Here is a 27,500-nt window from a genome sequence, read left to right on the forward strand (position 1 = left end):
CAACAACAACAACAGCAACAACAACAACCCCTCTATTTCAAACAACCTCTTTAAGCTGAAGAAAATCGACTAAATCTCTCTCCCTCTCTCTCTCTCTCTCTCTCTCTCTCTCTCTCTCTAAATAACCTCTAATAAAGAAAGTAAAAAAAAAAACGGGGATAAACGAACGCCCCGGTCAATAATAAAATAATCCCCCCTGCAAGGACTCAACAGAAAACGGGAAGTAAACAAACCAGAGAGAGAGAGAGAGAGAGAGAAATGGGAGGGAAGGAGGAGGGAAGGAGAGAAGAAAAACAAGGAGAGGGAGGAACGGAAGAGGGGAAATTGAGTGGAAAGCAGGAGGGAAAGAAATGAAAGGAAAAGAAGGGATTGCGGAAGGAGGGAAGATGGAGAGAGAGAGAGAGAGAGAGAGAGAGAGAGAGAGAGAGAGAGAGAGAGAGAGAGAGAAAGAGAGAGAGAGACCCTATGTCACTCTCACAAGGCCTTAAAAGCACATTTCCTGTGGTGTGCTTTACAGTTGTTGACTCTCTCTCTCTCTCTCTCTCTCTCTCTCTCTCTCCCTCTTTCTCTCTCTTACCGTTTTTTCCCTCGGTCCCTCTTTATCTCTCTTTCATACTAACTCTCTCCTCTTTCCTCTTCCGGCAATTTCCTCTCTTACTTCCCCTCCCCCTCTCTCTCTCTCTCTCTCTCTCTCTCTCTCTCACTCTTTACCACTCTCTCTCAATTCTCTCTTTTCGCAGTTGTTTATTTCTTATTGTTATTTACCATTCTAACACTCCTCTCTCTCTCTCTCTCTCTCTCTCTCTCTCTCTCTCTCTCTCTCTCTCTCTAAGTCAGTGTGCTTAGGGACAACACTCGATGCCTTCTCCTATTTTTCCCTCTCCTTTCCTATTTTCCTCCCTATTCTCTTTTTCCCCCACAATTTCTTTCCTTCCTTCCTTCCCCCTCCTTCACTCCTTAATTTAATGGATGTGATGTATATATATCTTTTATTCACTCTTGCTACACCCACACGAATTTATTCAGCTACATCTTCACTACAGGAAAATCTCTCTAAGGCTGAGTAAAATCTTTCGTTGGCAAGAATAAGGAAAAAATCACGTCAACGCAGCTGTTTGTGCTCCACCCTGGTCTATCTGACCTCGCAGACCCATCGACCACACGCAAGCAACAGAGGGAAAGTGGAGGAGGCACAGCCCACAAGAGGATGAGCTGTGTATAGGCGATATGGATAAGTAGTAGTCTCAGGCCGGACTTTGACTACTTGGTAAATGCGGTTGAGTTCCCCGGCTGGGAGTGTTGTGCAAGGCCAGCTACAGGGCCTTGGTGCCACGTTACTGCCATGGTAGTACCTCTGGACAGTAACCATCCACCTACTACCTTTTGGTGGGCTAACGGGTGCTACACCTTGCCCAAGGGTGACCCGGGACTGTGCAGGGCAGGGGCGTCCATCTTCCCTGAGCCGGACACATGACCCAGCCGCATACCCAAGTGTGACCGCAGTGAAGTGGTTAAATCCTCTGTCTTCTAATTTACGAGTATTATTAGTTTATTCATGGTACCTCCAGACGATTTTATTCAGCTTAGGGATGGCCATCATGCTTATCGGGCTAATGAGAACCCTCCCAGGCTGAAGAAAATCGTCTGAGGGAGGCCAGAAATAAACTACAGCAATACATCAACCGTAGCGAAGTGGTTGAGTATTCGTCTACACCCGACGCTGCAGATACCACCACGGATGTGTTCAATAATTTTTAGAACATCATTATCATCATCATCATTATTACCACTATCATCATCATCATCATCACCTCTTTCGTACCTATCAACATCATCATCATCATCATCATCACCACCACCACCACCTCATTTGTACCTGTGGAGAGAGAGAGAGAGTACGAAACTGGGAAAACTATCAACAGTATACCCTGTGAAAAGGGCCACACACTCATCCACACACCATTCAAGCCCCTGGAATCCTGGCAGAGAGAGAGAGAGAGAGAGAGAGAGAGAGAGAGAGAAAGTCATCCTAATAGAGCTATTTCTACAAGGTATTGCTTCTCACTTTTTTCCTGTACGGCTTTTTTGGGTCTGGAGGTTGGTGGAGAGAGATTTTGTGGTGTACCCTCTCTCTCTCTCTCTCTCTCTCTCTCTCTCTCTCTCTCTCTCTCTCTCTCTAAGCTTGGTATAGGACTGTGTCGTGGTGGAAGGGGGATTGTAACCGTCATTACTGCATACCTTACTATAGAGAGGGACGGTGGTATTTCATTGAGAGAGAGAGAGAGAGAGAGAGAGAGAGAGAGAGAAGGAGAGGGGAGGCATGAAAGGGGAAGCGGGGGAAGGGGAGAGAGAAATGGGAAGGAAGGGGATAGGGGGACTTGTAAGTGAGGGAGTAAGAGGGGAAAGGAGGGAAGGGAGTAAGAGGGGAAAGGAGGGAAGGGAGTCAGAGGGGAAAGGGGAGGGAGAGGGAGGTGGGAGTACAAAGGAGTACAAAGGGAAAGCAAACAGCAATAACCCTGTTGGTCCTTTTGTCGCTGTTTGGTATAGGGAAGGAGGAAGGCGGGAGGAAGAGGAAGAAGGGAAAGAGAAAGAGATGGAAGGAAAAGGGGAGAAGACGGGGAAGGGGAGGGGAAGGGGGGGAAGAAGAGAGAGAGGGGAAAGGGAGAGAAAGCAAGAGGGTTAATACTAGAGACGAGGGAAAGGGTGAGGGGAAGAGAGGGAGGAAAGGGGGATGGGGTGGAGGAGGGGGAGGGGAGGGATAGGCGGAGGGGTAGGGGAAGGGGGGACGACGAGGAGAGGGAGAAGGAGGGGGAGGGAGGAAGAATTAGAGATGAGGGAGGAAGTGGATGAGAGGGGTGACAGAGAAAGGGAGGGGGAAGAGGGAAGGAGGGGGGAGAGAGGAGGAAGAAGTGAGAGAGAGAGAGAGAGAGAGAGAGAGAAAGAGAGAGAGAGAGAGAGAGAGAGAGGGTGGAGACAGGTGAGATATGGCCACACCCGCCACAATTAAAAACACCAGGACGGCCATTTTCATTACGGGGAGAGGCAGGGAGGCAGGCAGGGTGGCAGGCAGGGTGGTAGGCAGGGTGGCAGGCAAGGTGGGAGGCAGGGAGGCAGGCAGGGTGGAAGGCAGGGAGGCAGGAAGAAGGGAGAGATACGTAAGTAGGTGGGTAGTAAGGGAAGGGAGAATACTGTTTAGGCAGAAAGGTAGGTAGGTAGGCAGGATGGGTAAGCAGGGAGATTAAGAGAGAGTAGGGGAGGGAGTAAAGCAGGAATAGAAAGGGGAAGAGGGAGGGGGACAGGGAAGTAGGTAGGTAGGCAAGTAGGTAGGCAGGTTGGGAAGTAGGTAGTTAGGTATGCCGGGAGATACAGGTAGGTAGGTAGGTAGGTAGGTAGGTAGATAGGGAGATCAAAGGAAGGGAGAGGCACAGCAATCAGAAAAAGCTCAATGTAAACAGCACATTAGGGACGTTTGTTGTAGAGAGGAGTACGAACGGATCCACGGTAGCCTGGCGATACCGTATACGCCTACCGTCCTGCAATGTCCTACCGTATTTTCGTCGGCTACATGGGGGGGGGGGAGTTCCTAACACCTCTCCCTTACTAACTTTTTCTGAAGTTAATTTTGTATGCTATCTAGGCAATCTATGTGGATATTAAAGACATCAAGGAGAATGCTGAGGTGTAATATTCAATTGAAATAACTAAGCACTTCTTCGTGACTAGCATCTAAATATGGAGGAATTTCACCACATCAGAGATGCCAATACCCCAGTTCTCGCATGTATTCAATATGGACGGTGGGACTTAGCGTTAAAGTGGTGACATGTGAAGGTGTATGGTACGAAGAGGGTTGCTAGACATCAGGGAACGGGCTGCTAAACTTATGTCCAGACTCAGACACACAGTAAAAGAAAAGGAAGCAGGAAAGAGGAATTTGAGAGAGAGAGAGAGAAAGAGAGAGAGAGAGAGAGAGAATATTCATGTGTTACAGTATGAAGAACGTTGTGTGTGTGTGTGTGTGTGTGTGTGTGTGTGTGTGTGTGTGTGTGTGTGTGTGAATCAAAGAGCGCGTGTACGTATGTAAATTAGAATGTGTGTGTACATAGGCTTCATTAATTAATCTTCCTCCACCCCTCCCTCCCTCCCTCTCCCTCCCCCTCTCCCTCCTTCTCTCTTCCCTCCCCCTCTCCCTCCTTCTCTCTCCCCTCCCCCTCTCCTCCCTCTTTCTCTTCGCCTCTCTTCTCCTCTTTCTTCCCATTTTCCCTCTTTCTCCCTTTTATACTCTCTCTCTCTCTCTCTCTCTCTCTCTCTCTCTCTCTCTCCATCACTTCTCCTCCTCTAATTCCTCCTCATCCTCCCTCCTTCCCTCCCATCTTCCTCCTATCCTCCTCCTTTTCTCTTCCACTCTTTTTTTTTTTCTCCCTCTTCGTCACTACTACTCCCCCGCCTCTCTCTCTCTCTCTCTCTCTCTCTCCCTCCCTCCAATATATGCTAATCGCCTCATCGCAAATTTTCCACATATATCAAAAATCATAATCTCCCTCGAGTAAGGAAAAAAAAAATTATGGGATTAAAAAATGAAAAACGGAGAAAATTTTAGCCCTTTTTTGAGAGGGAGAGAGAGAGAGAGAGAAAGAGAGAGAGAGTTTTAAAGTTGCTGCCTTAGGACAATATTATTAATCAAAAGAGAGACAAGCACGTATTTTACTCTCTGTCTCTGTCTGTCTGTCTCTCTCTGTCTCTCTCTGTCTGTCTCTCTCTCTCTCTCTCTCTCTCTCTCTCTCTCTCTCTCTCTCTCTCTCTCTCTCAAGAACCCACAAACTCTAACTAAACAATAACAAACAGAGGCAAATTTGGGAGAAACGGGAAGCACCAACTTCATTAACACTGAAGATGTGGAAGGCAGATAGCAGGTGTGGTGAAGTGTGGTGGAGAAGGGGTAGTGAGGATGGTGACAGGGCAGAAGGAGGAATGGAAAAGGTGTGTGGTGTGGTGTGGTGTGTGGTGGCTGGTGGTAGAGATATGATGCGGTGTGGTGTGGTGTGGTGGCTGGTGGTTGAGATAGGGTATGGTGTGGTGGTGATGGTGATAGTATAGTATGGTGATGGTTCCGGAAAGGGAGGATGTTTAGAAGAGAAAAGGGAGGATGTATAGAAGGGAGAAAGGAGAAGATGTTTAGGAATAAAAAAGGGGAGGCTGTTTTAGAAGGAAGGGTATTTAGAAGAGAGAAAGGGAGGATGTTTAAAAGGGAGAAAGGGAGGGTGTTTAGAAGGGAGAAAGGGAGGATGTTCAGAAGGGGTAAAGGGAGGGTGTTTAGAAGGGCGAATGAATGTTTAGAGGGAGAAGTAGTCAGGATAAAGGGATAGCATAGACTGGCACACGACATACCAATCACAACGCGTCTTGTAAGGGTTCCAACTCTCTAACAGGCCTGACAGTCTCGTTACCATGCAAATGATGTGATATTCGTACTCTATAGTTGGCTAGGAAGATGTGCTACTGTGCTATCATGTGCTGTGCTATCGTGTGCTGTGTGCTGTGCTATCATGTGCTGTGCTACTGTGCTATACTGTTCGTTACTGCTATGGAGTTATGCCTCTTCTGATTCTGTTTCACTGTTATCGTAATTACTGTTTATGTAAGATACTCTCTGCCTGTTCTACCGTTATATCATACTGTTCTGTTCACTATACTTAACAGCGGATGTGATACACTCGTTATACTACTGATATATCGTAATGCCAATATATCTGCAGCCCCGTATACATCCTTCCTTTCTCCCCTCTAAACATCCTCCCTTTCTCCCTTCTAAACATCCTCCCTTTCTCCCTTCTAAACTTCCTCCCTTTCTCCCTTCTAAACATCCTCCCTTTCTCCCCTCTAAACATCCTCCCTTTCTCCCCTCTAAACATCCTCCCTTTCTCCCCTCTAAACATCCTCCCTTTCTCCCTTCTAAACATCCTTTTTTTTCCTTCACATCCCCCCCCCCTTTTTTCCCCTTCCAAACAACGTTACATTTTACCTTCAAAACACTGTCTATTTTTTCTTATTTTAATTTTTCCCTCGACGCATCTTAAGGACTTTCCCTTAAGACCATTTTTAATTCTCTCTCTCTCTCTCTCTCTCTCTCTCAGCACCAAAACATTTTCCCCTTTTCCTTCTACACGTTCTCCTTTCTCCCCTTCAGATCATCTTAATAGTTTCCCTTCACACACTTTTCTTTCCTGTCTTTTTGAACGCTGTATTTTCTCTTTCAAATTTCCTCATATGTTTTCCAATTTTTTTCCTTTCTTAACACTATATTTCCTTCAAAATTCTCACTATTTCGCCTCCAATTTTCTCTTTCTCAGCACAATATTTCTCCCTTCACGATACCCTTAGACTCTTCCTGTAGAATTGGTTAATATTTTACGTTCTTCATCTCAACTCAATCAGTTTATTTTGCACACGCAATTAGCCTTTTTTTTTTTTTTGAAGGAAGAAGGAACCAAAGGCCAGTTACCGAGGATTGTCCCCTACACCCCTCCCCACAGAGAGAGAGAGAGAGAGAGAGAGAGAGAGAGAGAAACTCACATTAGAACTGCCAAAAATGAAGTACTTTCAGACCTTATCATTTTACCTTAATATCTAGCCACTCTTACCTCTACCTACCACCTACCTACCTATCTACCTGTCCTGTCTTACCATATATATATCTACCTATCTACTCACCTGTCTACCTGCCCTACCATTTATCTACCTGTCTAGCCCCTGCCACACCCACAACAAGGCCTCTCCTCTTTAAGCGTCAGTCAGAAGTTGGTTGGGGCAGAAGGTGAGAGAGGTGAAGAGTCATCTCCCCCTCTCCCTCACTTTCTCTAATCTCTCTCTCTCTCTCTCTCTCTCTTTTACAGCCTCTTTCCCCACTGTACCTACCCTTTTCCTACCTCCCCTCCCCCTCTCTACCTTCCCTCCAACTCACTCCCTATCTTGCTCCCTCTCTCTCTCCATACCTTCCCTCCCCTTCTCCCTACCTTCCCTCCCGCTCTCCCTCCCTTCCCTCCCCCTCCCCTCCTCCTCACACTTCACAACAAAACTTCTCCATTTGCTCCACCAAACTTTCCTCAATTTTTTCCTCCCTCACTCCACTTTCCCTCCTTGTCTTATCACCTCTCTCTCTCTCTCTCTCTCTCTCTCTCTCTCTCTCTCTCTCTCTCTCTTACGATTTTATTAACAGAAAAAAACCCTAATGAAGAAATTAATAATGAATGTATGCGTTCTTCATGCCATCTATGTCGATATTAAAAAGACATACGAAGCAATAGCCTGGATAATAAATCGGTAAGGAAGAGGTGTTAGGGAGACTCCATACCTGACGACACTTACCTGGGCCTTAAATAGATAGACGGATGGATAGATAGAGAGAGAGAAGAAAAAATTGATAAACTGATTAGGCTACAAATTAACACAGAAATATAGATACATATTTATACATACATACATACAGAGAGAGAGAGAGAGAGAGAGAGGGAGGGAGGGAGAGAGAGAGAGGTCAAACCTATCGCCTATTAGCTTTATCCGTCCTTGACCTATGACCTCTCTCTCTCTCTCTCTCTCTCTCGCTCTCTCTCTCTCTCTCTCTCTCTCTCTCTCTCTCTCTCTCTCTCTCTCTCTCTCTCTCTCTCTCTCTCTCTCTAACAATGAAAAAAATAATAAAAAGTCGAAAATTAAAATCCTATAAATATCTTAAGATTTGTAGTCTCTCTCTCTCTCTCCCTCTCTCTCTCTCTCTCTCTCTCTCTCTCTCTCTCTCTCTCCGCCTCTCCTCTTTAACGCTGAATAATTTTACCTTCTCCCTTGCTCCCTCCCTCTTCTCTTGTTCTCTCCTTCCCTCCCTTTTCTCTCCCTCTCCTCCCTCCGCCCCCTCTCCTCCCTCCCTCCGTTCCCTCCCTTACCTTTCCTTTCCTTTCTACATTCTCTCTCTACCTATCTTTCTATATATCACTATCTATCTGTCTATCTATCTGTCTCATTCACTTAATCCATCAATTCGCCAAACACCTAATCAGTCTATTTATCTATCTATCTATCTGTCTATCTATCTATCTATCTATCAGTCTGTCTACATATACATTAACTAGTCATTCATTCAATCAAACCATCTATTTAGTCAGTTCATCAATCTATCTATCTATCTATCTATCTATCTATTCGTCAATCTCTTTCTTGCTATTCGTGGAAGGTTACTGTTAAGCCTGGCCATATAATTAAAAAAATAATCATTAATATTGTAATAATAATAATAATAATAATAATAATAATAATAATAATAATAATAGCATTAAACTTCAACCCTCTCAGCCCCACGACGTCATCCAAAATCATTATCATCATCATCATCATCATCATCATCATCATCATCATCGTCATCACCACTACCAGATATTCTCTGATTTTCGTCCTTTTGCAGCTTATTTCACGTAGCTCAGAGGCAGAAATGGTACATGCTGTTTCTATATTATCACTCCCATAGCACTTCTTCGTGACTAGCACCATATTGTAGTCTTAATGGTTCCTCTACAGCTCAGCCTTCAAGATGGGGAGATGCCAACTTTAGGCCAATTTGAGGTGAAAGGAGTAGTGATTTCTTCTGGTGTACGATAAATATTCGCTTGGTGATCCCTCCTCCTCCCCCCCCCCGTACACCTCCTGGCTACGCCCCGCTCACCCCTTCACCCCTATGACGCGTATATAGGTGAAGGACCACCTCTTGGAGCGGTCCTCTCCCTCGCTCTCTCGGTTATGTGAAAAAAGGCGATTAACTCCCGTAGAATTTTGGCGACCCCCCCCCCCCCCCCCCTCTCAATAAGGCATCTGAAAAAGAGGCGATTCACTCCCGTAGATTTTGGCGACTCCTACATCGGTTCCCTGAAAAGAGGCGATTCAGTCCCGTAGAATTTGGCGACTTAAGCGAAGACTCGCCACACCACACCACACAACACAAAATCACCCTCCCACACCACACCACATTACACAAAATCACCCTCCCACACCACACCACACCACACTGCACAAAATCACCCTCCCACACCACACCACGCTACACTGCACAAAATCACCCTCCCACACCACACCACACTACACAAAATCACCCTCCCACACCACACCACACTGCACAAAATCACCCTCTCACACCACACCACACAAAGTCACCTTCCCACATCATCATCATACAACATCACCCTTCAAAAAATGATAATAATAATAATAATAATAATAATAATCAGGAAGACCAAAAGAATATATTACACCCATTTTCATTTCATCTCTCTCTCTCTCTCTCTCTCTCTCTCTCTCTCTCGCTTTCATTTTCCCCTCTTTCTCTCTCCCTCCCCCCCTCATTTCTCTCCCTCTCCTTCTCTTCCCTCCAATTCCCTCCCTACCAGCGGAAGTTGTCAAGGGAAAAATTGATTGGTTGGTCGGCAATTTTACCCTCTCTCTCTCTCTCTCTCTCTCTCTCTCTCTCTCTCTCTCTCTCTCTCTCTCTTGTGCCTCCCACCTTCCTCCCACATTCCTTCATATATCCCTTCACTCCTGTCACCCTTAAGACCTCTGTGTGTATGTGTGTGTGTGTGTGTGTGTGTGTGTGTGTGTGTGTGTGTGTGTGTGTGTGTGTGTGTGTGTGTGTGTGTGTGTGTGTGTGTGTGTGTGTACGGAAGTATGGGTGTATGTGTGTACGTGTGTCGGGCATTAACCCACACTGGACAAGAGTTTCCCTTTTACGTCCTCAGGCCCTATGGTAGTTATGGTAGTTGTGGAGGCTGTGGTAGTTGTGGTAGCTGTGGAGGCTGTGGTATTTGTGGTAGCTGTGGAGGCTGTGGTAGTTGTGGTAGCTGTGGAGGCTGTGGTAGTTGTGGAGGCTGTGGTAGTTGTGGTTGCTGTGGAGGCTGTGGTAGTTGTGGAGGCTGTGGTAGCTGTGGAGATGGTGGCTATGGTAGTTGTGGTAGCTGTGGAGGGTACGGTAGTTGTGGAGGGTGTGGTAGTAGCAGGGAAAACAGCAATGCCACCACGTGAAGGCGTCTCCCTCCTGCACCAAAGACGATTAGTAAAAAGGACAATTATAATTAGTGAACAGATGTAATTAGCAAGTAGTAAAGATATAATTAAATAGTGATTGTCAAGGATGGTGTGGAGAGAGCGTAGACTTCACAAGATGCAAGACCCGGAGAAAGTGAGAGAGAGAGAGAGAGAGAGAGAATTGTGAATCGACTCGCAACCACCACAACTACCGCAATTCTCCCCACCACAACCATCACAACTACCACAATCCTCCCTACCACAACTAGACAACTACCACAATCCTTCCCACCACAACCACCAACCACCACAGCCACAACTACCACAATCTCCCACCACCACAGCTCCCCACCACAACCACCACAATTACCACAGTCCTCACCACCACAACTACCACAATCTTCTCCACCACCACCACCCACCACCACAGCCACAACTACCACGGTCTCCCACCACCACAGCTCCCCACCACAACCACCACCACCGCCCCCCCCACCAGCAGCAAGGGGCGTGCTCAAGTGGACTAACAAGGTGGTTGGGCTGTTGGTCTGGTAACACCTCAGCGGCCTTGTTTGATGGGGAAGGAAGGAAGGAAGGAAGGAAGGAAGGAAGGATGGAAGGAAGGAGGGAAGGAAGGAGGGAGGGAGGGAAAGAGGTGGAAGGAGGGAGGGAAAGAGGTGGGAGGTAGAGGAATGGAAGGAAGGAAGCAGACAATCAAGCGGGGGAGGAACGGAAGGAAGGAAGGAAGGTGGAAGGGAGGAAGGAGGGGAGGAAGGAAGGAAGGAAGCGAGGGACGGAAAGGAGAGAGGAAGGAAGGAGAGAGGTAGAAGAAGACAAGAAGGAAGAAGAATGGAGGGAGAGAAGGATGGGAAGAGGAAGAGGGATGGTGAGAGGAGAGGGAGAGAGAAGGAAGAACGGAGGGAAGGATGGGGGGGGAGGGAGAAAGAGGGAAGAAGGAAGAGGGATGGATGGATGGAGGAAAAGGAAAGAGGAAGAAGGGTGGAGGGAGGGAAGGATAGGAGGAAGGGAGGGAAGGAAAAGGATGTAGAAAGGAGGAAGATTAAAATATTAGAGAGAGAGAGAGAGAGAGAGAGAGAGAAATATATGAGGCTCAAGAGAGGGTTGATCATAAAGGAACACGGTAGCTTAACCCTGAAATAATAGCCCCGTCAATAAGGCTCATAAAGAGGGATGAAGGACCTAGATTTTCGCCCTTATCGCCTTCCCCTGTAGAGGCGAATTTTGCTTGTCTTTCACGTGTTTCTTCTATCTATCGTCCACTGCTTTCTCTCTCTCCCTTTATTGCTATTTATCTACTTTTTGCTGTATTTTACTACAGTATTTCCATCTTTATTGGTTGATGGACTCTCTCACTCTCTCTCTCTCTCTCTCTCTCTCTCTCTCTCTCTCTCTCTCTCTCTCTCTTTCTCTCTCTCTCTTCCTTACAACTTCAATTTGGGAGAATTTGTCGTGAAGGTTATGTGAATGGTTACGATGCCCTTGTGCCTGTCAACTGCTGTCTCCCTAAACTGTCCAGCTGTCAACTCACATCATTCCTCTTCCTGTCTGTTATTCCTCGTTCCTCTTCCTGTCTATTAGTTCCTGTCTTCTCTCCTGTTCCTACTTTCTCCTCACCTTTACACCTGTTAACCTTTCATTCACTGACTCTTACCTGCATCGTTCTTCCTGTCTATACTCCTTTCACCTTAACTTGGCCCAGATTTTCGTCCTTTTGCAGCTTATTTCTCGTTGCTCATAGAAAGACTAGGCCAAGGCTCTACATCCCCCCCCCCCACACACACAGCACTTCTTCGTGACTAGCATCATATTACAGTGTTAATCTATTGTTACAACTCAGTGTTCAAGATGGAATGGTGACAGTTTTAGGCCAAGTTAGAGTATAATGAGTAACGTGCTTTTGCTTCTGTTTCTCTCTCTCTCTCTCTCTCTCTCTCTCTCTCTCTCTCTCTCTTATTTAAAAAAAAAATAGTCTTTATTTCTTGATATGGGAAAAGGGAATATTGTGCACCATCGTCATCATCATCATCATCATCATCATCATCATCATCATCATCACCACCACCACCACCACCATCATCATGATCATCATCACCACCATCACCATCATCACCACCACTACCATCACCGTCATCACCACACCATCATCATCATCCCCACTATCATCACCATCACTATCACCACCACCATCATCAAAATAATCATAGAAGAAATACAAGTAAAATTATTGAAGGAAAGGTAATTTACGAGACGACTAAGGCGGTAAAGGAATTATGTTAAGGGAAAATAGAATTGTGCCGAAGTGGACTGAGCCGAACTGCATCAGTGTTGAATCCTGCTTGTTAGCTGAGTTCCACTGGGGGGGGGGAGCAAGGGAGGGAGGACGGAGGAGGATGTGGATGAAGAGGAGGAGAAAGGGAGGAGGAGGAGGAAGAGAAAAGGAGGTGGAGGAAGAGAAAGCGAGGATAAGGAAGAGGAAGCGAAAGGGAGGAGGAAGAGAAGATGGGAGGAGGAGGAGGAAGAAGAGGAGGAAGAGACGGGGGGAGGCGAAGGAAGAGGAGACACGAGGAAGAGAAGGAAGGAAGGAAGTGAAAGAAACAGAAAACGAAAAAAAAAAAATCAGGGTACACTCCTCTATTTCTCCCAAGGTAGAAATCATTCCATTGCCCCCCAACCACAACGCCGCTTAATTACGACCATCATCATCTTGTGTGGTGGGGAGGGGGACGGCCATTCGAGAGGACGCGAGGTCGATCCATGAATGAGGCTAGGAAGAGATGGGGGGGGGTTTTTGGAAAAGTCAGCCTCTTCAGTTTGATTATTTTGTCTTTTTAATCGCACAACCAGACGATGTTCTTCAACTGTTGTATTAAGGTGCTACACTTTGCCCATGGGTGACCCGGGACGATGCAGGGCAGGGGCGTCCACCTTCCCTCAGCCAAACACATGACCCGGCCGCATACCCAAGGATTACATTAAGAGGAAAAATGAAATAGTGACACCAAACCGAAAAAAAAAAAAAAACAAAAAAAAACAGGAAACATAGTGAAGTGAGGCGAAACGTAAAAACGATATGACAGGAAAAATATTAGTGGAAACAGGTAGCAAGGATGCGTTTGTTAAGGCAAGAAATTTAAGAAGAACTTGAGCTAAAAGGGATATATATTGGTTGAAAAAAATATTGGGGGGGGGGGGACGCAGCTGAGGAGATATACAGAGCCAAGAAATATATATTGAAAATTAAGTTTAAATTTATATTAAAAGGAGATGAGAAAAATATATGAAAGAGAAGAGGACGAGGAGATGACGAGGCGGAGAAGTGGATTTATGAGAAGGAACTGAACAAAAATTGAGAGAGAGAGAGAGAGAGAGAGAGAGAGAGAGAGAGAGAGAGAGAGAGAGAGAGAGACAGACAGACAGACAGACAGACAGACAGACAGACATTTTATTTCGTGTTGCTTCATTTCCTGTTATCAGTTATTAAAATATCTTCAGTATTCTCTCCCTCCCTCTCTCTCTCTCTCTCTCTCTCTCTCTCTCTCTCTCTTGAAGATTAAATTACTTATCAAGAGCTTCTCGATCGACCTGGCTTAGAGAGAGAGAGAGAGAGAGAGACCGCATCGTCAGAACGTTGAGAGGGAGAAGAGGTAAAAAAAAAAAAAAGAAAATGAAGGAAGGAAGGAGGGAAAAGGGTGAAGGAGAGAAAAAAATTGAAGGGGAATAGAGGGAACGAAAAATGGAGGGAGGAGAGAAGAGAGAAGTAAAGAGACAGAGTAATGAAGTAGAGGAGGAGGAGGAGGAGGAGGAGGCGGGAGTGGGCAGAAGAAAGGTGAAGAGTTGATGAGAGGAGGGAAAGAGAAGAGGGGAGAGAGGACATGAAGGGGAGAGATGAGAGGATGGAGAGAAGAGAGGAGAGGGAGAGAGGAGCAGGAGGCGAAGAGAGGAGGAGGAGGAGAAGAGAGGAGGAGAAGAGAGAAGAAGAGAAGAGGAGGAGGAGAAGAGAGGAAGGACGCTGAAGAGGGATAGGGGAAAAGATAGTTATGAGGAACGAAGAAAGTTAAGATGAGATAGATAGATAGATAGATAGATAGATAGAGAGAGAGAGAGAGAGAGAGAGAGAGGAGTATTCATAAGAGAAGAGAAGGTGGTATGAAGAGTAACAATAAAATGAGAATTATAATAACAGGAATAAAGTTACACAAAATAAAATTACCACCACCACTACCACCACCACCACCACCACCACTACCACCACCACTACCACCACCACCACCACCACCACCACACCACTACCACCACCACCACCACCACCACCACCACTACCACCACCACCACTACCACCACCACTACCACCACCACCACCACCACCACTACCACCACCACTACCACCACCACCACCACCACCACTATAACTACCAGTGTTACGAATTACTACAACTACCAACAGCAATAACAGCAATAATAACAACAATTGTGCGCAAATGTGTTCCTGAACTTATCCCATCATTCCTTCTATTGTTCTCTCCTCCTTCCTTCCCTCCTTCAGGCTTCTTTCCTCTCTTTTCCCCCCCTCCTTCTCCTCTCCCTCTCTTTCTCTCTCTTTCTCTCTCCCCTTCCTCTCTTGTCTCCCTCCATAAAGAGCTTTCCTCATTTTCCTTCTTTTCCCGCCTCCCTCCCTTCCTTTTTCTTCCCTCCCCCATTCTCTCTCTCTCTCTCTCTCTCTCTCTCACACACACACACACACACACACACACACACACGGATCTTCTATATTCCTGCTAATTCCATACGATTTTTTTGTTTATGAGAATTCCCTCGTTTTATAAGAGTTAAAAAGGGCTATACTTAACTCTACATCTCTACATATTAAGCTGAATAGAAGCGTCTGGAGATAGCAAGATTATAGAGCTTTATGGAGCTGAAGAAAAGCGTCTGGAGGTGGCACGATTATAGAGAGATCATTAGGATAACAGACGCTTAAAGAGATAAAGACAAGGAACGATCATTACTAGAAATAAAGTCAAATTAGATACATTTTTACTTAATTAAATAAAAATTGGTACGGAACAGAGCTGCCCAGGCGTGTAGGAAGCTTAGAGCCGTCGGAAGCTTAACTGGGAAACAAAGCTGAGTGGTAAAGCGTAGGTCTAGAGCTTTGGGTACCGAATGCACTGGCGAATTTTTTGCGTGTTACGATTATGAATTTTCAGTGTGTTATTTACGATAGGTAGAATTTTTCCTTCCCCTCTAACAACTTTTTCTTCTCTCCTTCCTCCCTCCCTCCTTCATACCTCTTCAATCTTTTCTCCTTTCCTTCCTCCCGCCTTCTTTCATCTCTGTCTGTTCTTTTTCCTCTTCCTCTCCTTCATCCCTTCCTCCTTTCCTTCCTCCTTCCTTCATTCTGCTTTAACCTCCCTCCCTCCCTCCTTCCTTCATAGAATAGTCCTTTCCTTCCTTCCCCCTTCCTTCCTTCACATCTCTGTTCAACCTTTTCCCCGCTCCTTCCTCCCTCTTTCCTTCACCTCTCCCTTCTAACCTTCCTTCCCTTCCCCTTCCTCGCTATCTTCCTCCTCCACATCACACACAACAGCATCTCAAAATAGCACAGATATTTGCAGAGATATTCCCATTCACAATTTAATTCAAGATCTTACACTATACTCTTTTCCCCTCTCGTTTTTCCTCTCTCTATCTCCTTATTTCCCTTCTCCTCTCCCCTCTCTTTCCCCTTTGCTCCTCTTCTCCTTTCTTCTCCTCTCCTCTCTTCTCCTATCTTTTCCTTCCGTCCTTCTCTCTTCCTCTCCCTTCTCTTCCCTTCCATTCTCTTCTCTCCTGTCCTCTTTACCCTTCCCTTCTTCCTCTTTCCTCTCTTTTCCTCTCTCCTCTTCTCTCCTCTTTTCTCTTTTCCCTTCCCTCCTCTCTCCTCCTCGCAATAATATTCTCCTCCATCACACCACAACTGCTCCTCCAAATGGGCATGGAGACTGACCATCCTGAGGGCGATATGGCTCTCTCTCTCTCTCTCTCTCTCTCTCTCTCTCTCTCTCTCTCTCTCTCTCTCTCTCTCTCTCTCTCTCTGGCATAAAGACGGGCCATCCAGACTACATATGGATCTGGTCATTCACGTTATCGTCACATCCCCTTTTCTTTCTCTCTTTTCTCTCTCTCTCTCTCTCTCTCTCTCTCCATTCCTCTACTACATCCTCTGTTTTTTTATACCTTCTCCTCTTTCTCTCATCCCTCTTTTCTTTCCTCTTAATTTCCATGTCTCCTTCCTCTTTTCCTAATCTATTTTCTTTCCATTATTTCCTCCTTTTCGATTTTCCTTCCGTCTTTCCCTGTCCACTCGTCCCTTCCTTCCCTTCTCCTTCGTCTTCAAGAATGTCTTCCTCCAAATTCTCTTCCTCTTCAGTTTTCCTCTCTCTCTCTCTCTCTCTCTCTCTCTCTCTCTCTCTCTCTCTCTCTCTCTCTCTCTCTCTCTCTCTCTCTCTCTCTCATTTCTAAAAATTTACCTAAACTTCTTCAAGACCTCTTCATCATTCATTCCAGTTTATCTTCCCTCTTAATTCTTTTCCCTCCTCCTCCTCCTTCTCATTATTACCTCTCTTTCCCTCCTCCTCCTCCTCCTCCTCCTTCTCTTCCCATCTTCTTCTCCTCCTCTTCTCTTTTCTCTTCTCCACATTTCTCCCTTTCTCATCTCTTCTGTCCCCTCCTCCTCACCTCTCTTCTTTCTCTCCCTCTTCTCTTCCCATCTTCTCCTCTTCCTCCTCTCCCCATCTTCTCTTCTCCCCGTTCTCCTCCCCTCCTTTTCTCTCCCTTCCCTCCCTATCCTTCCCTTCTCTCCCTTTCCTCCCTTTCTTTCCCTTCCCTCCCTTTCTTCAACTCTTTCAAGCCTGGAATAGGGTAGGAAGGCAATCATCAAAGCATTGTGGGCTTGACATTCTTCTTACCATCTCTCTCTCTCTCTCTCTCTCTCTCTCTCTCTCTCATCTATCTATCTATCTATCTATCTATCTATCTCTATCTATCTATCTATCTATCTATTTATGTCTTTATATAACTATTTCTACATCTGCCAATCTGTGTCTCTGCCTCTCCATCCTTCCATGCATCAATCTATCAACCTATCTATGTATAACTCGTATCTTTCAATCTATCCAACCATCTATCTATCTATCTTCCTATATATCTATAACTTGTATCTATCTACCTATCTATCTATCTATCTACTTGTCTCGTCTCCTTCCCATAACATGCATAGACCTTACACAAGTGAGTTTTCATTTTTTCTTTAATTTTTTTCCTTGTGCACGTGAGCTCTGGGCCTTCCCTTGATAGGACTACTCCCAGAGGTCCATTAGTCCTCGTACGTGCCGCACATGTCACCACCCAGGCGCTAATGCCCACCGTCCATACGGAATTCATGCTGGGGTTGCGTCATTCAGGACTGATGTTATTAGCGCTGGAGTTCTTAACACATTTTGGGGTCCTAATTAAAGTGTAAAAAATGTCCTCGTGGATGTTGACATTGTTCTACTCAGGTCTGTCTCGCCTCGCACACCCATCCACTACATGAGGGAATTCGTCTTCCTACGACAATCAGCGCCTGGCCAGGGTGGGAACAGGGTCCTTCCACATGGCGAGGTGAAGGGAGTGTGGAGGAGGCACAGCCCACAAGAGGATGTGCTGTGTATAGGAGATGTGTATGAGTAGTAGTCTCAGCCCGGACTTTGACTACTTGGTAAATGTGGTCGAGTTCCCCGCCTGGGAGTGTTGTGCAAGGCCAGCTACAGGGCCTTGGAGCCACGTTACTGCCATGGTAGTACCTCTGGACAGTAACCATCCACCTACTACCTTTTGGTGGGCTAACGGGTGCTACACCTTGCCCAAGGGTGACCCGGGACTATGCAGGGCAGGGGCGTCCACCTTCCCTGAGCCGGACACATGACCCGGACGCATACCCAAGTGTCACTGTGGTAAAACAATTAACCCCTTCGCTCCTATGAAGTATGTCTTGCCTTATTCTAACTATATTCAAACAACTAAACTTAGAGGACAAATTCATCTGATAAGAGATTAATGGAGAACTGTCTAATCCTGCCACTACAAATGGGTTTTCTTAAAGCTACAACTGATCGTCTGGATGTAGCAAGATTAAAATAAAAATAATGTCAAATAAAAATAAATAAGTGACGTCGCCCTGATAAATTGGTTAAAATGACGTCCATCCATTTTTTTTTTCTCTCCTTGATTCCCCTTGTACCTCCCCTTTTCTTTTTAATTTCTCTCTCTCTCTCTCTCTCTCTCTCTCTCTCTCTCTCTCTCTCTCTCTCTCTCTCTCTCTCTCCCCCTAACTAGCTAACCGAGATCAAAGCACAGTGATTCCGGATTATTAGTGTCCTCTCTCCATGTACAGTATTTGCTTTTTATCCTCTCTCTCTCTCTCTCTCTCTCTCTCTCTCTCAAGCCTCGGATGGACCTAAAAAAAACCATCGGAAACTGACTGTGACTTTTTTTCTCTCTCTTTCCCTCTCTCTCACATTCTGATTGGTTTTCTTTCGTCTGACCTACTTCCCCATCTCTTCCCATCAGATGCGTGGCCATCATGCACCCCCTCAAGCCTCGGATGGACCTAAAAATGACCATCAGAGTGTGACAGTGGCCCTATCTTCTCCCATTCCCTCTCTCTCACATTCTGATTGGTTTCCCTTCATCTGATCTCCATTCTTATCTCTTTCCCATCAGATACGTGGCCATCATGCACCCCCTCAAGCCTCGGATGGGCCGCAAAGCCACCATCCTGATAGTGGTGTGGATCTGGATATCGTCAGTCTGCCTCTCCCTGCCTAACCTCATGTACTTCACCACTGACGTCATTCGCTTCCCCGACGGTGAGAGGACGGTGTGCTACGCTGCCTGGCCCGACGGTGATCAGGGCTCCAGTCACTCAGAATTCGTGTGAGTATGGTGAGATTTTCGTGTGGGTGGAGTGATTTCGTGTGTGGAGAGCAAGTTTCGTGTGGGCAGAGAGAGTTTAAAATGATATATAGCCAAATAGCGATCAATGCTCCTGTTTCTCAAAATTCGTGTGAGTATGGTGAGATTTTCGTGTGGGTACAGTGATTTCGTGTGTGGAGATTTCGTGTAAGTAGAGGAAGTTTCGTGTGGGTAGTGAGTTTAAAATGATATATGGCCAAACAGCGATCAAGGCAATAATAAATAAACAAATACATAAATGAATCAATAAAATGTCGTATTGGTGATAGTAACAGTATCGTGATGAAGATGATGATGATGATGATGATGATGATGATAAAGAAAATGACAATGACGAAGACGAAGACGACGACGAAGACAAGACGATAAGGAGATGACGATGACACGACGATGAGGAAGACAGTAACGATAACGAGGACGATAAAGAAGGCAATAATGAAAAGGAAGATAATTCGGAAGATGACCACACAAAAGTTCGATCCATCTGTCTCTTAAAGGGGCATAAAACCACCATCCCAAAAAGAAGGTTCCAAAGCCCTCACTCGCCCAGATCTGTACACTAAGCGACGTCAACACCGCTCGAGGGGCTTCTCCGCCAATCAGATGCCGGGGAAATGTCAACAGAAGCCAGAGAGCCAATCAGATTCAAGGCCGAGTGTGAGAGTATGGGAGAAGGGTGGTTGTGGTCTGTGTGTGTGTGTGTGTGTGTGTGTGTGTGTGTGTGTGTGTGTGTGTGTGTGAGAGAGAGAGAGAGAGAGAGAGAGAGAGAGAGAGAGAGAGAGAGAGAGAGAGAGGACGAATTACTAAATTAAGGTACATTTTGTGTGAACATGGATAGTAGTATTAGTCTCTCTCTCTCTCTCTCTCTCTCTCTCTCTCTCTCTCTCTCTCTCTCGTGACAAGACCCCATCAGGCCCTACGCAGCTTAAAACACCCCACATTATCTTTACTTAGGGGCGGACAGGGACAGAGAGAGAGAGAGAGAGAGAGAGAGAGAGAGAGGGAGAGAGGCTTAGTGTGACTCGTCGGTAGGAAAAGTGAAAAAGTTTTTACGAATTATGTGTTATCAAACCCCTTATTTATTTTGTGTGTGTGTGTGTGTGTGTGTGTGAAAATATAAGCTGTAAGTCTTTTTTTCAATGACGTTATTATTTGTAAATTAAAAAAGATAAAAAAAAAAATTCTGCCCGACTTAGCTTCATATTCGAGTCAAAATCGGACCCCCCCCCACCAAAAAAAAAAAATCCTGTCTCCTCCATATATATATATATATATATATATATATATATATATATATATATATACATAATTTCCAAATGCGATTATAACTTCCCAATTAACCTGTATTAGCCATCACAAAAATATTTCAGGCACGAAACTAATTTGGCTTTCCTTCTCCTCCACTCTGCCTATTTCGCGACAATTTCACCAGACTGTCCGAACCAAAACTGCACAGCGTAATCTAAATGCGGTCTAACGAGGGGATTATATATTAGATTCTGTATGCGTTTTTCTCACACAGAGGTGGTTTGGCCATGTGGAGAGGATGGAGAGTGAGAGACTGACGAGGGGAGTGTATGTGAGTGAGGTGGAGGGGGAGAGAGGAAGGGGAAGGTCAAGGATGAGAGGGAGGGATGGAGTGGAGAGGTATATGAGATAAGGGGGTGTGAATTAGGAGCAGGGCAGTGAAATGGTGAGGGACAGGGTGATGTGGAGGCGATTTGTTTGTGGCCACCCCGTACGGGATTAAGGCGTCTGGCAATAGATAGGTAGATAGATAGATTTTCTCATAGTCAATTTGCTTTCCCCTTATCGTAGTGATATAGTGAGAGAGATAGAGATAGATAGATAGATAGATAGAGAGAGAGAGAGAGAGAGAGAGAGAGAGTTAAGAGGGTGCGCTGGAGGGAAAATATAAATTTGCCTGGAAATGGGAGGGCAAGAGAGAGATGCTTGAAGAGGAAAGGAGAAAATGGAGAGGAAAAAAGGAGAAGATGGAGAGAAAAAAAAGGAGAAGATGGAGAGAAAAAAGGAAGAAAATTGAGGAGGAACGGAGAGAAAATATTTTAGGAAGAAATGAGGGAGAGGAGGAGTGAAAAAAAAAACAGAGGAGGGAGGAAAGAGAGGAAGGAGGAAAGACAGGAGGAAGGAGGAAAGACAGGAGGAAGGAGGAAAGAAAGGAGGAAGGAGGAAAGACAGGAGGAAGGAGGAAAGACAAGAGCAAGGAGGAAAGACAGGAGCAAGGAGGAAAGACAGGAGGATGGAGGAAAGACAGGAGGAAGGAGGAAAGACAAGAGCAAGGAGGAAAGACAGGAGCAAGGAGGAAAGACAGGAGGATGGAGGAAAGACAGGAGGAAGGAGGAAAGACAAGAGCAAGGAGGAAAGACAGGAGCAAGGAGGAAAGACAGGAGGATGGAGGAAAGACAGGAGGAAGGAGGAAAGACAAGAGCAAGGAGGAAAGACAGGAGGATGGAGGAAAGACAGGAGCAAGGAGGAAAGACAGGAGGATGGAGGAAAGACAAGAGCAAGGAGGAAAGACAGGAGGATGGAGGAAAGACTGGAGCAAGGAGGAAAGACAGGAGGATGGAGGAAAGACAGGAGCAAGGAGGAAGGCGAGGAGGGAGAAGGAAAGATAGGAGGAAAGAGGAAAGATAGGAGGAGAGAGGAAAGAGGAGGAAAGATGGCTTAGTGAAAGGAACTGGAAATTACGGAAAACGTAACAATATGGTAAATGGAAAGCTCACCATCCACTCACTTGATGTAGAAAGGCGGGGTATATGGACAGCGAAAAAGAATATAAAGCCACCCCCCCCCACCATCCACTCGCTTGATTTAGTGCTACCTCCCAGTGACTATACTGAATGACGAGCCCAATTATTTTTATTCAAGAAACCATTTACTACGCTGGGTGGTAACCATATCACCAACAAATGAACGCTTGGTAGGACAGTGGGTTCAGGCGCTCCAACCGGAAGTGGCAAACAAGGGTAAATAGGAGTAGTTGGGGGTTTACTGATTCAATTACGCGACTCAAGGTATAGCGACCGGTCACTATGCCCTAAAAGTCTGGAATGAATAGACTAGCCTCGGAACCCTACGCAGCTGATAGGGAAAAAAGGACTGAATGGATGGATGAATGGATTAATTATAGATACATTTAGAAACAGAAAAACGGATGGATGGATGAATGGAGAGAGAGAGAGAGAGAGAGAGAGAGAGAGAGAGAGAGAGAAACGCAGGAAGGGGAAGCGAATCAAGATATGAAGAAAGAGAAAGTGAAGAAAAAAGGAGAGAAAATTGAAAGAAAGTTGTCTAGGCGAGAGAAGAGGACGAAGACGTGTGTGTGTGTGTGTGTGTGTGTGTGTGTGTGTGTGTGTGTGTGTGTGTGTGTGTGTGTGTGTGTGTGTGTGTGTGTGTGTGTGTGTGTGTGTGTGTGTGTGTGTGTGTGTGTGTGTTGATACTGCCATACAGACAAACAGAAAAAAAACAGACACAGAACAGAGACCATTACAAGATGGATACAAAGATCCTGTTACACACACACACATACACACACGCACACACACATAGGTATAAGACGAGCAGACAGACACATACGGACAGAGACAGACAGACAGACAGACCAACAGCTACCCAGAGCCGACAGAACCATGCACCCATCAGGAGAAGGCGTAGCGCAATGGTCCACGCCAAGTATTCCCAGACACACATTCGCGCCTCGCCAAATTCTCGCTCCATCCACCGCCTCGTAAAACACACGCACGCCAGTCGTTCCACAAGCGCCAAAGGGATAAGCGCCATTCTCGGAGACGGCCGTGTTCACCCCTTCACTACGAGAGGGCGGGGTGTCGTCTTCCTACACTCCTTTCACACTAACTTGGCCTAAAATTATTTCCTCACTATACCTTCCTCACTCTAACTTCGCCTATAATAATTCTTGCCTATATTCCTTTCACTCTAACTTGGTCTAATATTTGCTCCTCCATATGCCCTGAATGCAAATAGCCAATCCTTTCGTGAATTAAAAAATAAATAAAATAAAAGGTTGACATGAGAAAAGATAAGAGGCGAAAAAAGGGAAGTTTAGAGAGGAGAAGAGGAAAAGAATGGAGAGGACATGAGAACAATGAAGAGAAGAGAGAAGGAGTTAGAAGAGAGAGAGAGAGAGAGAGAGAGAGAGAGAGAGAGAGAAGAAAAGAGAGCACTCAGGGCAATTCCACCCACCTGTTCGTGAGAAAGAGCCCACAGGAAATTAATATCAAGGTAATGGAGGCAAATGAGAGAGAGAGAGAGAGAGAGAGAGAGAGAGAGAGAGAGAGAGAGAGAGAGAGACTAATGAGGTGAGTGAAGGAAAGAAATATTAAATCATTAGAGCAAAAGAGACCGTTCGCTAAAAAGAAAAAAAAATCGAAAATGAAAGAATGACAGCCGAATGATAAGAAAAATACAGACAATTTTATATGCAAAGTTAAAGAGAGAAAATTCAAAGAAAAAAAATGCAAGGACTTATGTGAAATATGTCTAGGTCTCTCTCTCTCTCTCTCTCTCTCTCTCATACACTAAGAGAGACAGACAGAGGAACCATTTCCCTTCCATCATCCTCCCATTCCATCCCCATCCTCCTCATTTCCATAGCTACCAGTGCCTTGTCCGCGGTCTAAACCAGGCTCACGTTCCAATTTCTCAAAGGTTTAAGAGTAAGGTCAACAGGATCCAAATTTGACCCACTGCAATTTTCACCTCTCAGTATAAGCGTCATAAGGGTGAAACTGATCCTGGTTTTATCAAGGTGCTGCCTGCTCTTAACGACTATCTATGTCTATTTATTTCTTGGCTTAGTAAGTTTATGAGGCAGCCAAAATATCTGCGTCCCACACCCGCAGACTGAGCCGTCAATACAATATAGGAGTGCAATATACGGACTTTTCTATATAGCCTCCTTGTATTTCAGTTTTCCCTTACTCTTTCTCTGGTTTATTTTAAGTATGCGTTTCAAATCAGTTTCTGTCCTCCTCTTCTCTTCTCTTCTCCTCTCTGCTTATTTTTCCCTCTTCTCTCCCCTCCGATTTCCTTCACTCCTCTGCTCTCCTCTCCTCCTCTTCCTCCTCCTCCTTTCCTCCTCTTCCTCTTCCTCCTTCAACTCTGACAACCAACTATCTCAAAGCAACATTTTCACACAATCTTTCCTCAATCGCCAATCATCAAACTCCTTCAGTCTTGACAAAGTCACCCATCCACACAATCACCAATCCAAACAATCACCCATCCAGACAATCACCAACCCACACAACACCCATCCACACAATCATCCATCCACACAATCATCAATCCACACAATCACCAACGCACACAATCACCCACCCACACAATGACCAATTCACACAATCACCCATCCACACAACCACCCACACAATCACCAATCCAATCACCAACTCACAATCACCAAGACAAAATTCTGATCCTCAATTTACAATCAGTAATTCCTGGCTTTCATTCCTCAAAGCGCCAATCTTCAACCTTCCATCCCTTAATCCACCTGTGTGTGTGTGTGTGTGTGTGTGTGTGTGTGTGTGTGTGTGTGTGTGTGTGTGTGTGTGTGTGTGTGTATCTTCAATCTCCTATCCTTTAATCTACCTGTGAGCTTGTGTGTGTGTGTGTGTGTGTGTGTGTGTGTGTGTGTGTGTGTGTGTGTGTGTCTTCAATCTCCTATCCTTTAATCTACCTGTGAGCTTGTGTGTGTGTGTGTGTGTGTGTGTGAGAGAGAGAGAGAGAGAGAGAGAGAGAGAGAGAGAGAATCCTTCCTTCCCCCTTCCTCAACCAACAATGGCATGGAAGGTTGATTAGACGCTGGAATCAGGCAGAGTCACGCAGAGAGGTGGGGACAGGAATCTCTCTCTCTCTCTCTCTCTGGCTAACACAAGGGGATTTTATTTAGGTGAGTCACTAGAGTCTACTAATAATCCAGATTTTTTTTTTCGCTGTAATCCCCCACCGACAATGCAGATCATGTTAATCCCACTCCATTATGGCCCTAATTAACTCAACCCTCTCACGGTCGGGGCAACTCTTGTATTTAATTTCAGCCAGACGATTAATTTAGTTGGGTGAGTGAAAGGAGCCTGAAAGTATAAAGACCCTATGGATTTTTTGGGAGGCCTTGTAATCCCTCATCGACGAGATAGTTCAGGTTAATCCTACTCCAAATCCCACTGCATAATCTTAATTAACCTTTTCAATCCTGCGACTTATTTTCTGTTTTATCCTTCCTACTTCAAGACGGTTTAAGATTGGCTTTTTGAACTGGAGGGGTTAGCTATGGCCCTAATCAACCCTTCCATTACTACAAATCCTCCCTAAGTTCAAACAATCGTCTTCAGGTAGGAATCAATCTATCTATTTACCTATCTATAACGAGACACTTTAATCCTGTAAGAGGTGGCCACAAACACATCGCTTCCATGTCGCCCTGCCCTATCTCTCGTAAATCTCTCTAGCCCTCCATTTCATCCTGGGTCTCCCCCTGCCCCTCTCCCCGTCCACTTCACTTGCACTCTCCTAGTCAGTCTCTCATTCTCCATCCTCTCCATATGCCCAAACCATCTCAGAAGTATTTCCCAATGCTTTCAGTCACAGCCACATCAATAACACAGCACTCCATTACTTCCTCATTTGCCTGTCTGTTTCTCCATGTAACCCCACATACTCCCCTCAAACAACTCACTCGCACCGCTCTCACTCATCACTTGTGTCCTTATTACAGGGTCCAGGCTTCACTCCCGTACGTTGCAGTGGGAATCACAATACTGTCATGCAGCGACTTTACTTCCATGCTCATTTCCTTATTCCTCATCACAGCTTTCAATGAACCGGCAACCTTTCTACCCTGCTGTACCCTTTCAAGCACTTCATCCTCTGAACTTCCATCCTTCCTAATCACACTAAGTCCTTCATTTCCTTCCCTTCCTCACCATTCCACCCTTCCTTCACCTCCATCATCTCCCTAACTGACCTAACAAGACCTAGTACCAATAACAAGACACTATTTATTTTTTACCTAACTTCTCTTTCAGCTAACTTCAGAGTAATATTTTTTTTCGTAGTCTCAACTGGGAAAAAAAGGCGAAAAACCCTGATACGTTCCATCATAAATATTAAAACGTGAGGGGCGGGGAGCAGTCCTTCCTACGCAAAAAATTGGAGAGTGAAAATGTGTTGGTGTAAAAAGTGGAGCTAAATTTTTCTATATAGATATAAAGTGTAGGTAGTCTGTGTGTGTGTGTGTGTGTGTGTGTGTGTGTGTGTGTGTGTGTGTGTGTGTGTGTGTGTGTGTGTACGTATGTATGTACGTAGGTATGTATGTACGTGCGAATGAGAGTGCGTGTGTGTGTAGGTCAAGGCTGAGATTAAACAAACAATTCCCCGCCTTAACTCAGATTATCATTTCCAGGAAGCATGAGGGGAAGGGAGGGCAAAAAATTACAGTGTCTCTCCTTCACCCTATAAATCGAAATCTTAACATAACCGCGATTTCTTTTTCAAGGAGGGTCAAAGAGTGGAAAATTAGAGCCTCCCATGTTCCTTGATCGTCCTAGAATTCTCAATCTTAAATAAACGAGATTTTTTTTTTTCCTAGGTCAGGTAGAGGGAAGGGCAAAAAAGTTATATTATCTTGGTCTTGGAAATATAAATAGGAGTGTGTGTGTGTGTGTGTGTGTGTGTGTGTGTGTGTGTGTGTGTGTGTGTGTGTGTGTGTGTGTGTGTGTGTGTGTGTGTGTGTGTGTGTGTGTGTGTGAGACGTAACTAACAATACTCCCCAAACACCCGTCTCACCTAACTCTGCCTTATGGTCCCATTCTCCATTGATTGGGTCTGCCTAACTCCAATCCCTCTCCCTCTCCTCTCCTCTCTCCTCTCCTCTCCTCTCCTCTCCTCACAATATGTCCTTCTCTCATCATCATCATCATCATCATGCCGCATCTTACTCTGTAGCTTACGTAAGACAGTTTTATTAAGCACAGAGTCATAGGGGCCTAGACTTATTAAATGTTGTAACTAATAGCCCCCTCATGATCAGGAAAAGTCTACCCTATTCTAGCTAACATCTAAGTATGTTATTCAGCCTAGTTAGTATAGGAACCTGACAGTTACCACAAGGCTAATAATTCTAACTAAATGGCCTAACTATTACTCTTTTCCAGCTGAGGACAAGTGATTCTATTTTGATGAGAGGAAATGATGGGAGAGGGTGAATGAGCATCTCTGTGTGTGTGTGTGTGTGTGTGTGTGTGTGTGTGTGTAATAGCAGTATTCCTAGTACTGCTATTGGAAGCCCCCCTCCATCATAGCAGGTGCAATAATGGTAACTGCTAGACTTGGGGTATTGCAGTTGCTCTCTCTCTCTCTCTCTCTCTCTCTCTCTCTCTCTCTCT

General features: G+C 45.3%; 1 protein-coding gene across 2 annotated transcripts in view; it reads left to right on the plus strand.

The window, feature by feature from the left end:
* Nucleotides 1-27,500, plus strand: part of LOC145394397 (tachykinin-like peptides receptor 99D) — a 145,536-nt gene that overhangs the window by 82,230 nt on the left and 35,806 nt on the right. For both annotated transcript variants that reach the window (XM_080268269.1, XM_080268270.1), the window contains exon 2: nucleotides 18,820-19,032. In XM_080268269.1, the coding sequence (XP_080124395.1) occupies nucleotides 18,820-19,032 (213 nt within the window). The remainder of the gene's footprint in view (nucleotides 1-18,819; nucleotides 19,033-27,500) is intronic.

Source organism: Coenobita brevimanus, chromosome 27 (assembly GCF_032717465.1).
Source record: "Coenobita brevimanus isolate Jiangsu-jjx chromosome 27, ASM3271746v2, whole genome shotgun sequence".
NCBI lineage: Eukaryota > Metazoa > Arthropoda > Malacostraca > Decapoda > Coenobitidae > Coenobita > Coenobita brevimanus.